This window comes from Lithobates pipiens, unplaced genomic scaffold (genome assembly GCF_037356315.1).
Source record: "Lithobates pipiens isolate NorthernLeopardFrog02 unplaced genomic scaffold, aLitPip1_a1.2 Scaffold_8, whole genome shotgun sequence".
NCBI classification, from domain to species: Eukaryota; Metazoa; Chordata; class Amphibia; order Anura; family Ranidae; genus Lithobates; species Lithobates pipiens.
Genome location: NW_027507903.1, coordinates 346,058,328 through 346,070,672, shown reverse-complemented (window position 1 = coordinate 346,070,672; position 12,345 = coordinate 346,058,328). Strand labels below are relative to the sequence as shown.

Genomic DNA, 12,345 nt, shown 5'->3' with positions numbered 1-12,345 from the left:
TGGCGGGCTAATGCAGAGTATTGGCGGGCTAATGCAGAGTATTGGCGGGCTAATGCAGAGTATTGGCGGGCTAATGTCGTGCTAGTGACTAACCTGGTTTACTTCTCGGGAGAGCACAGGGTAGAGGGGAGGGAGGAGACAGGCCGTATCCCAGCGGCGTGTGTCTGTCGCTGGCTGCGCTGGAGGCCGTATGCGCACTGTCCACTGACTCCAGTGCGTGCCCACGTGTACGGCCGACGTCGTGACCGGTTGCTAGACGCGGAGCGGCCCTAGCCTAGCAACTCGGGCGGCAGAGGAGCGGCAGGCTACTCAGGTGGCTAATGGGAATGGCGTTCCTGTTGTGGAAATAGTACGGGAACGCCGTTCCCATGCGTTCCCGCAGGACTCGAGCCCTGCATAAAAAGCAAGGCTTCATCTGAATAGCTGAGCAGTGCTTAGCCCGATTCGATTTTGTTCTAGCAGCAGACGGGAAGTCCCTGTAACACTGCCAGAACACAGCACTGCATACTGTATAGTTTGAGCAGTGCTGACAGCAGCTACATTCCTTAGTAATGGAAATAGTAATTTTGGACCAGCTTGACCCAAACAAACTAAAGTAACACAAAAACTACAGTTGGGCTTTAAAGCAACATGACAACTTATATATTTTTTTTTAGTTCTCTTTTTCCTAAATTTTGCAGATTAACCACTTCTCGATCAGCGCACGCCGATGTACGTCGGCAGAATGGCACGGGCAGGCATATTGGCGTACAGGTACATCCAATTTTAAATGCCGCCCTGCCATCGCGTGCCGGTCAGGGCCCCTGTGAGTCTGGTCACGGGTCCCGCAGACTCGATCGCCGCGGGCATACCCGCGATTGTCTCACGGGGCGGCTGAACTGGGAGATGCCTTTGTAAACAGCATCTCCCCATTCTGCCTAGCAACAAGTGACGCTGATCTCTGCTCCATGTGATTGGAGCAGAGATCATTGTTCACTAAAAGAAAGCCCAGCCCCCCACAGTTAGTAACACACCCCTAGGAACACTTAACCCCTACACTGCCACCCCCTGGTTAACCCCTTTGCTGCCAGTGTAATTTACACAGGAATCGCTGCATTTGTATAGCAGTGATTGCTGTATAATTGACAATGTGTCAAAAATGGCCGATGTGTCCGCCATAATGTCGCAGTCACAATAAAAATTGCTGATCGCCACCATTACTAGTAATAAAAAAAAAAAAAATTATAAAAATGCCATAAAACTATCCCCTATTTTGTAAACGCTATAACTTTTGCGCAAACCAATCAATAATCGCTTATTGCGATTTTTTTTTTTTTTTTTTTTTTTTTTAACAAAAATATGTAGAAGAATACGTATCGGCCTAAACTGAGGGAAAAAATGTTTTTTTATATATTTTTGGGGGATATTTATTATAACCTAAAGTAAAAAATAATGCTTTTTTTTCAAAATTGATGCTCTATTTTTGTTAATAGCGCAAAAAATAAAAACCGCAGGGGTGATCAAATGCCACCAAAAGAAAGCTCTATTTGTGGGGGAAAAAAATACCTCAATTTTGTTTGGGAGCCACGTCGCACGACAGCGCAATTGCCAGTTAAAGCGACGCAGTGCCGAATCGCAAAAAGTGGTCTGGTCTTTAACCAGCAAAATGGTCCGGGGCTGAAGTGGTTAATATCACAAAAAAGAAAGCAAGCAGAAACTGCTGACACAGTATCTCTGCTATAGGTTGTTCATACAGGGCAACAAATAACACCATGTAACTACATGATCAATGCACATATTATGTAGGTGAAAACACAAGGTATGGTGGTTTAAAACACAAGGTATGAAGGTTTATAATGCCTTTAACTTGTTGGCACCCACTTAACACATGTGTGAGGGCAAAAGGGTAGGCTTTTAAGACCTATGCGCTTATTTCAGAGTAAATGGGTCCTTAGCAGAAATGTAAAACTTGCTCTTGTTCTTGGGGGGTATAAAGGTGTAAGAAATTAAATACTTAAAATTACCAAAAAGAAACCAATAGATTTAGTTCATTGTTGCAATTTTATATACACTTTAAATCCTCTTTGCTTTCGATTGAAATGTTCTATTTGATAACTGTTTTTTTTTTTTTGCAGACTATTATTGAGTGCCTCAAGTATATCACAACGGGTGATTTTCCACCGGGGTCTAAAGGAAACACTTTTGTCCATGATCCAAAGGTATTGCTCATATTCACACTATGGTGCTTACATTTGCTAAGCTTGCAATCGCAGACTTTCATAGACTAGTGTTCATAAGCCTATTGTGAAAACATTTGGCAATTTCATAACAGACAACTTTGCAAAATGAACCACCAATATTTTCTGTAAAGGCCTCATTCACACAAGGCATATCGATGCGTACACCCATGTGAGGGCTGTCTTTGTCCGCACAGGATGCCCAGGTGTTCTGTGCATCCACATGCAGGCAATTCTATTCATGTCAGTCGGGATGTGGCGGCTCCACGGACACAGCTACTGGTTCCAAATTGACATCCATGTAGGTACGTACAGGTTTGTGTCCCGGGAAATGCAGACAGTGTACCCATGTGAAAGAGGCCTTAATCAGATGGTGGTAGTAAGGTAATTAAAGTGCAATATTGTCCTAATGGGTCTCATTTACATTTCTCAATTTATTCATACTTTCCCACACCATATACTAAAGTTATTAAGGAGATTTGTATCATTATGTGTGGTCCCCAGTCTGTCATCATGCATTCTTTATGCTAGCCTTTACCTACACAATTTCTTGCACTTGTGGTTTTGCTGCATTTTTTGCAGGAGTTTAACTCCCTCTAGTGTCTATAGAGCTTCAACTCGGCTCGCTATATGTGTATTTTCTCTTACTTTCATTGAAGGACACAGCTTAATCTTGAACATAGGTCCTTCTATACCTTTTGGATGTGCTGTTGGTAATCCTGAAGTCGTATGTGTCCCAGGAGCAGGATCATTTGTGACTGCAGGACCGCCGACAGTGCATCCAAAGGTATCCAAGGACCTATGGTCAAGATTAACCACTTGCCTACTGGCCACTACCCTCTTACTGCCCGCCCAGGCCAATTGTTAGGACTGTCACACTTTGAATGACAATTGCGCAGTCATGTAACACTGTACCCATATGTATTTTTTTCACACAAATAGAACTTTTCCTTATTCACTTTTGGGGTGGCACCGATGGGTGACACTGAGGCGGCACTGGTTGAAATGATTGGCAGCACTGGTGGGCATTGTTGTGACTACACTGACAATCGGTGTTCTGATTTATCAATGTAAAAATCCCATTTAACCCAAGACAGTTATCGTCTCTCCTCTCACCCCCTCACAAAGGAATGCAGATAACTGGCTTATGTTTATATCGTGATCAGCTGTGATTGGGCACACCTGATCACAGGGTAAAGTGCTGCTGATTGGCTCTTTACCCTGATTTGTGATTAGCTCTGTTTGGAGGACACAGTGATCAGAGTGTGCAGCGGGCAGGGTCGCGGGAGGATATCATATGATGCCAGAACCGACCGCCTGCGATGAAGCCATCATTTGGCTATGGCGCAGTCAGCAAGTAGTTAATGACAAGCTGTGTCCTTAAACTCAGAGAAAGGGGTTTTAAGGGCGATTATCAAAAATCCTGTTTTTGCATGCATTTAAAGAATGAAATGTTCTATCTTCTTAAAAACATGTTTATGGTCATATACACCAGCCCAGCAATCTGTCAAGTAAACAAAAAATAAATAATTAAACATTATTTCGTTATATAGTTTATAAAGTTGAAAAAGTTTATCCAGGTCAATCTGTGGGATTTTTATTTGCTGACAATTCCCATAGCTCTGTATATTCTCGGTAATCTCCTTCCAAGGAGAATGGGAGATGCCACCGTGGCCTGGATCACATTCTTATGGGCAGCCACCTTTGTGTTAGCATGGAGCTGCTGGAGACGGGGGGCTACTCGGAGCAGGGGAACATCACCTGCCATACTACAACACCTCCAGCTCCTCCGCCATAGTCGTGACAATGTAAAAATAACAAATGTATAAATAATGACTTTTTTAAAGCACCTTTGTGTTTGCGTGCAAAGGTTCACAGATTCATCTTTGTGCTCTTGCACAAAGGTGAACGCACACGTCGGTCCCACATGCACGCAAACAGCGATGTGAGGTATTGCCACATATGTCAGATCATGGGCAGTAATTCTAGCACCAGGCCTCCTGTGAAATCGTAAAGTTATGAGCTGTAAAGGCTTTTACCTGTAAGGGCATGCACAATTTAGATATCTATTTACTTGGCGTAACATCTTTTATATTTTACCAAAAATGTAGGCTATGTAGTGTGTATTTTTGCATTAAAATTAAAAAAGTGTATTTTTCCCCAAAAATTTACATTTGAAAAACAGCTGCACAAATACCGTGTGCCATAAAAAAATTGTAACACCTACCAATTTATTCTCCAGAGCCTCTACTTTAAAAAATATATATAATGTTTGGGGTTCTAAGAAATTTTCTAGCAAAAAAGAAAAAAACATTAATAGTTTAAGAAGCCAGAAAAAAAAAAAACAATCCTTTATATTTTTCCTGGTAATTTTTAATTTTTTTATTTTTTATTAGGACAAGTCGATTGTCATGAGGGACAATTAAATTGGGGCCCCAATTTAGTCCCTTGGACAAGTAGTTTTTTTTAAAAGTGTCCACACCCCTGTTTGTCATCTTTCCTAAGGAGGATGCGTGGCCAAAACTGAGCTGCATATTCTACATGAGGCAGCACCAGTGTTTTGTAAAGGGGTAGAACTATTGATTTATCTTTTTAGCTTTGTTAGATGCTGCTTGGCATTGCATACTATTGCTAAGTCTGTGCTCTACATGCATTCCTTTTCCATCGTGGATTCTCCAGGGAGCTTTTCCTAATGTATTTTTTTGCCACCCATAGACATAACTTTATATGTTGAACCTTATCTGCCATGTGGCTGCTCAACCTCCTATTTTTCTCAAGGTCTTCCTGTATTGATGCTATATTTGTGCCAAAGTTATTTCCCCACATAATTTGGTATCATCGGCAAACACTGAAATTGCGCTCTTGATTTCAACCCCTATATCATTTAATAAACAGATTGAACAGTATTGGCTCCAAGACCGTACCCTGGGGCACACCACTCACAACTTTAGACCATACAGAGAATGAGTAATTTATCACTACTCTCTGGAACCGTTAATGTAAGCAATTTCTTATCCATCCAACAAACTGTATCATGGGTGTATGGGACTTTCCCGACACCAAATATAATTCAAAGGCAGAAAATATATATAAAAAACAATTGTTTACATCTTTATAACATTAAAACAATATCTCAAAACATACATTGTAGGCTTAGACCATAGGGGAACAAAACCCCAAAATATAATGTATCCCTCGTAGGTTTAAGTGTAACAGTCTTGATGTCAAGAAGCTTCTACGCATTTCGAGTATCACTCAGCCCAAAATGGGTATCGTGTCCTAATCACAGCCAATAATGGGTCCACTTAAGAACATGGGTGGCCATAACACTCCAACACCAGGGAAGATACATCTCTGGTATTAGTGATGGAGGTGCAAGATGCATTATATGCATTATATGCGGTTGGATATAGGTATAGATCTAGTTTTTTTTAGGATAAAATCTTTCTTTCCATTCATAATCTGAGAAACACACAAGCCTAGATAATGGGGTTGGAGCTTGTGGTCCAGATGTCTGGTTTTGGAAACAGAGTTAGGTCTCGTTCACACAGGTACAATACTGTACACCTGTGCAGGGCTGTGTTTACCCACACAGGGATTACAGGTGTTTTGTGCATCCCTGTGCAGGCAGTGCCATTAATGTCTAATGGGATACATCAGCTGCACTGACTCAGCTGCTGTATCCTAATATGGAATCCATTTGAGTGCCAGTGTGGGACATTATAGGTTTGGGGACATACACCTCCACCCACATGGCTATTCCTTGTAGTTTTGGAAGGCATTTATGCAAATGGCTTTAGAGATTTGGTCAGGATCAATGATATCCTCAATATTAAGTCATACTTATCTGTCATGTCATACCATCAGGGAGACATGTGATTGGCCCCAAAGTTATTCTGCAGCAGGACAACAATCCCAAACATACAACCAATGTCACTGAGAATGATCTTCAGCGTAAAGAAGAACAAGGAGTCAAGGAAGTGATTGTTTGCCCCCCCCACAGAGCCACCAATCAACATCGAGTCTGTTTGGGATTACATGAAGAGACAGGAGTTGAGGCGGTCTACATCCACAGAAGTTCTGTGGTTACTTCTCCAAGATGTTTGTAACAACCTACCTGCCGAGTTGCTTCAAAAACTGTCTGCAAGTGTACCTAGAGGAATAGATGGTGTTTTGGAGGCAAAGGGTGGTCACACCAAATATTGATTTGGATTTCTCTTCTGTCTGTTTACTTTACATTTTGATAATTGATCAAATAAACTATTAACACTTCTATTTCTGAAAGCAATCTTTACAGCATTTTTTCATGCCTGCCTAAAACTTTTGCACAGTACTGTACAGTACTGTACATTTTAACTTTGTTCTTTTATTCCTGTTACTGAGTGAAATGCAATGACTATTGCACTTGTTTAATTAGTATTTGTAAATAGCTTTGCAGTACTTTGTACCAGAATCATGATGATTGCGGAACTTTAAACAGGACACTACGGAATAAAATGTATACGTTTATTCTACAGCAGCTTGATTATGTTTTTTATTTTATTTTTTTAAACAAGAAAACAAGCTTTTTTATTTTTATTTTTTTTTTGTTACTTTTTTGTGTAAATTAATTTTAATTCATGCATCATAAAAGAAAAATTAAAAATGAAAAGAATTGCGCTAGGTGTGAAATAAACAATACATAAATAAATGAATAAATAAACCATGAAGGATATCCTGCAGCTAAGCACTATAACCCCAATATAGGGCACAAAGAAAAATAAGTAGACAAAAAGTGCAGCGCTAGGTAATAAACTAATAATGCAAGTGATTATCAATAAAAACTGTGATTATACAAAGGAGTATTCTAAATAATTAAGTGATCAAAAAAAAAATCATAATATCCATATGTGTTAGTATGATCAATCCATGAACAACAAACACGTGTATCTAACGCAAAAACAGTTCATGGGTGAAATAATCCAACAAAGAAGTGTTCACAAACTAAATCCAAATAACACGTTTCCACCACTAGTGCAGCCCGTCACCTAGGAATAAGCAATGGAGGCTTACCAAAAAGCCAGCGACCACCCTTCTTCAGGGGGGGTCACATAAGGCTTAGTAGAACAGCAGGCTTGCTGTTGAAGTACCACCGACTGTCCTCACAGGTAACCGGCCAAAGTCTGTGGAAAGTGGTTTCAAAGGCGCTTCTGTCAGGAGATGAACGCTGCACATCAATGCACGTTTCCTTCCACCAGTGGGATGTGGTAATCCAATGGAATCCAAGGTGTCAAGCGGTCCCAGGCTCCTTTTTTCACCTGCTCTGATCCTACCCACAGATACCGGAAACAAAAATAACCACCTTCGTCCTACCACCTCACCAGGACGAAGTGGATTCAGGGGTTAATGGAACTAAATAGATGTAGCTACTACAGCTTCTATTAAAGGAACAGGATTTATGAATGGAGAGGACGGATTTATCAATTGTTCCTCCCAATCTCTATTCTTTTGATTCAGTTTTGTGGTAGCTGTGTAGTATGGCTTTTAAGAATGGCAGAGCTGAGTGGAAAGTGTAGGCATAGTTGGACTCCCTTGATGAGAGCCTGTGACATCCCTTTTGTTGTATTAACCCCTGCGCACTGGAAGATTACACCAGTGGGTTGGGGGTGGTGCAGGATGGAGGAAGATTATATTAAACGCAGAGGAATCTGCACAAGGGACACAGCCTACTGACTAATGTTCCATATGATTTTTTTGGCTTTTGATTTTGGCTGCACTTAGGCTTTAAGCGACCTCTCTCAAATATGAAATTGATTTATAACCATAGAGGTCGCTTTGAACCAAATTTCAGAAAAAGTAGGAATGTGACAGGCATAATTTTTAACTTGCTGTCCGTTGGACACAAGTGCTACTTGATTTTGAACAGTGGCACTAATGTATTAGCTCCGATTTACTCATTTGTGATCTGTGTCATGTCTAAGGGGTACTACTAATTTCCAAATATCCATATATTTGAGGTGGCACATGACACTTGGTTTAGGTTTTCATAGTTACTCAACTGATTTTACTCTACTTCTATTTCTATGCAGGGGTGTATCTAGAACATTTGGCACTCAGGCGGATATCCTATATCTGGCACCTCTTCAGACAGGCAGTGCACAGAACATCAGCTTGGTGGCGTCATGTGTAGTGCCTCCATGTACTGCTGATCAGAATCTGGAAGCATCCTCCTCCCTCTGCTCCCCTGGATGGCCAGGCCACTCCTCCTTCTCTGCAAAGACGACACCGACCGACACTAGGATTGTCATCGGACAGCCGGCGCCATACAGGAATACATGTAACTGGCACATTTAGTATGTGCTACTGCCAGTGGCGTCACAAGGGTTGGTGTCACTCCGCCACCTCCCCCAAAAAATATATATTTTCCTATTTTCCGAAAGAGCGCCAAATATGTAACGTGTACCTTAATAGAAATCTATAGGACTGCAGCTATAACTGCACGTAGGAAGACCTCCTTTACATTATACAACCCCTGTACCTCTGGACCTCTTCACATTTACACAGCCCCAACACCTCTGGACCCCTTTGCATTACACAGCCCCTAAACCCTGAAGCTCTGCCACTTCCTATATTATTAATGTATGCAGAGTGGGAGACACAGGAGAGTAGGAGGCAGGAGCGTGGCATTGAATAGACAGCGGTAGCTGCCAAAGTTAACTTTCCAAGTTAACCAGCAGGTGATTGGTTGCTAGGTGGTCCTGCCTATTCAGCACTGCTGTTTTTCCTCTCTCTCCCGTTCTGCCTTTTCCTTCCAGCTCCGCTCTTCTGTGTTAGTAAACGGCGGAGCGGAGACAATTCGGCAGCCAGCCCTATGTGTCACCCGGGTACCGCCCCACCCATTGGTACACCACTACTTAGGCTCCTTTCATTGCGGTAAAGCGCTGCTATTTTTTTAACGATGCTTTGGCCGCTAGCAGGGCGCTTTTAACCCCCGCTAGTGGCTGAAAAAGGGTTAAAACCACCCGCAGAGCGCTGCTGCAGCATAGCTTTGCCGGCAGTATAGCCGCGCTGCCTCATTGATTCACTTCACTGTTCCAAAGAGCCTGTGTCATGGAGATTCTATTAGAAATCGGAACCCCAGGCCTTCTGGCTTGCGTGCACGCGACCGTGCGCGGAAGCGCGTGTGCGCGCTCCTGTTGGCGCGTGCACGCTAAACCTGTCTGTTACTGACGGTCTCCGCTGTCTGCTCTACAGCGTTGTGTGCCTGAGAACCTGATCCGAAGTATTTGTGATTTAGACCCGGCTTGCCTGTGACCTACCTGTTATCTGCCTGCACCCGACCTCGGCCTGTTGTGACTACTCTCCTGCCTGCTCCCTTGTGCCTCGCTTCCAGCCTGATACCTGACTCGGCCTGTTTGACGATCCCATCTGCTAACCTGATCCAGTTTTCTGAGCTGATTCCATCTGCTGTAGTTACCTGCTAAGCTGATCCAGTTTGCTGAGCTGATTCCATCTGCTAAGGTGACCCAGTTTGCTAAGATGATTCCATCTGTTGTTGTGATCCAGTCTGTTGTGTTGATCCTGTCTGCCAAGCTGTTCCCCCTCTGCAGAGTTGACCCCGCCTGTTCATCCCTTCCCGTCTGTTGATCCTGCCAGACACCCGTACCCCTCCTTACTCCTGTGTTACCAGGAAACCGGTAGTGGGAGTCGTAAGGGAGGCCTCCTGCTGCAAAACCACTAGGTACGTGACAGAAGCAGGCAGCCATGTCTGAGACCGAGCGGGGAGCCTCCGCTATGGAAGAACTGTCAACACCTGGCAGGACTTTCCGAGGCAGTTAAGAATCTCCAGCAGGGCTACACCCAGCTGGAAGAATGGGTGCTCGCCCTATCCAACCCCTCTGGTACCCTGGGAGCCCCTCAACCATCAGTTCCTTCAGCCGAAGCAGGACTGGCACCTATAGTTGTGGTGCTTCCTCCAGAACCTAAAGTTCCTACACCTGAGCGATTCTCCAGGGACCGCAGCAGCTTCAGGGCCTTCCGTAACTCCTGTGAATTGTATTTCGCCCTCCAACCAGGGACCTTTTCTTTGGAAGCCACCAAGGTGGGCTTTGTGGTGTCCTTACTTTCTGGAGAACCCCAGACTTGGGCTCACCGTCTTTTAGAACAGAAGGATGCAGCCTTGACCAATCTCACCACCTTTGTTGAAGCAATGGCTCAATTATACGAAGACCCTCAACTTTCAGCGACTGCAGAAACTGCCTTGCGGACCCTCCAGCAGGGACGAAGAGCGGTAGAGGACTATGTGGCTGAGTTCAGGAGATGGGGTGCAGATACGAACTGGAATGACGCTGCCCTTCGTCATCAGTTCTGCATGGGACTCTCTGATTCCTTAAAAGACGAACTCGCTAGAGTCGGTGTTCCACAGACTTTAAATGCACTAATTGACTTGGCTATACAGATCAATCGACGTCTGAGAGAGAGGATGGCCGAGAGGGCCACGGGTTTCTCTCGTCCAACCTGGATGCTTCCAAAAGTTCCAAGCCATCTACACCCAGCACCAGCCGCCCGACCAGCATCCACTTCTGACACACATGAGCCCATGCAACTTGGGGTCTTGCGGCCGTCTCTTACCCCCGAAGGTCAACGACGACGGAATAATCTGTGTCTCTATTTTGGGGAATCTGGACGTTACGTCAGGAACTGCCCTATTAAGCTCCTTAAGTGTCCATCTATGCCTTCTGGTTTCCCAGATTCTTTAATTAAGATCTCATCTCACCTTGCCCTTTCTGTCTCCTTTCAGCTCCCAGGAAAGACTTTACAGACGCCCGCCATTATTGATTTCGGGGCATGCAGCTGTTTTATGGATTCATCTTTTGCTGCCAAACACCAGATTCCCCTCCTGCCTAAAACCCATGGACTCTCTATTCATCTGGCCGACGGGTCTGCTATCAAATCTGGTCCTGTAATTCAAGAGACTGCACCACTACCTGCTGTTATCTCCGGTTCCCACGTATGGAATTCCTTCGTATGGACATAATTTCCTCTCCACTCTTTCCCATAATACTTGGTATGCCATGGCTACAGGCCCACAATCCTGCCATAAACTGGGCTACGGGGGAAATTACTTTCTCTTCATCTTACTGCCAGAAGTTCTGTGGTTCTCCCGACCCCTGAGACCATCCACCTTATTATGTCTTGACTCAGAAATCGAATTACATCAGGCCATTCCTGAAGTGTACCATGAGTTCCTCGACGTGTTCAGTAAACAAAAGGCAGAGGTGCTTCCACCCCACCGAGCCTATGACTGCCCCATTGAACTGCTCCCTGGAGCCAAAATTCAGTTTGGAAGGATTTTTCCCCTGACAGAGGTGGAGCAAGAGAAGCTCAAAGAATATCTCGATGAAAATCTGAAGAAAGGGTTAATTCGCCCGTCCACGTCTCCAGCAGGTGCGGGTATTTTCTTAGTCAGGCAGAAGGACCACACCCTCCGACCCTGTGTGGACTACTGCGAATTGAATAACATTACAATAAAGAACCGGTACCCTCTTCCTTTTATTCCCGGCATTATTCCAAAGACTTGGAACCACTATAATTTTCACTAAACTCGATCTCCGCGAGGCCTACAATCTGATCCGTATCAAGGATGGAGACGAGTGGAAGACCGCTTTTCGTACCCAATTTGGACACTTCGAGTACTTGGTGATGCCCTTCGGATTGTGTAATGCCCCTGCCACTTTCCAATATTTTATCAATGATGTGCTCCGGGACTTTCTGGACTTATTTGCTGTTTATTTCGATTATATTTTAATCTTTTCTTCTTCCCTCAAATCCCATCGCAAGCATGTCAAGAGTGTGTTGGGCCGGCTCCGACAACACGGTCTATATGCAAAAGCCGACAAGTGCCAATTCGAGCAGGAAAGTATACCATTCCTGGGCTTGATCATTTCCAGTAAAGGTATAAAGATGGATCCCCAGAAGATCGCTGCGATTTTGGACTGGCCAACTCCTGCAGACAGGAAAGGAATCCAGCGCTTTATCGGGTTCGCCAACTTTTATCGCAAATTCATCAAAGGGTTCTCGGCTATTGTTGCACCAATCACGCAGCTAACAAAACTAGGGACCCATTTCCGTTGGACCCCTGAGGCTCAAG

General features: G+C 44.0%; 1 protein-coding gene across 1 annotated transcript in view; it reads left to right on the top strand.

Moving 5' to 3' along the window:
* The window catches only part of RAD50 (RAD50 double strand break repair protein), a 471,242-nt gene that overhangs the window by 39,662 nt on the left and 419,235 nt on the right, over window positions 1–12,345 (top strand). The window contains exon 3 of the mRNA XM_077473261.1: window positions 2,115–2,198. Within this exon, the coding sequence (XP_077329387.1) occupies window positions 2,115–2,198 (84 nt within the window). The remainder of the gene's footprint in view (window positions 1–2,114; window positions 2,199–12,345) is intronic.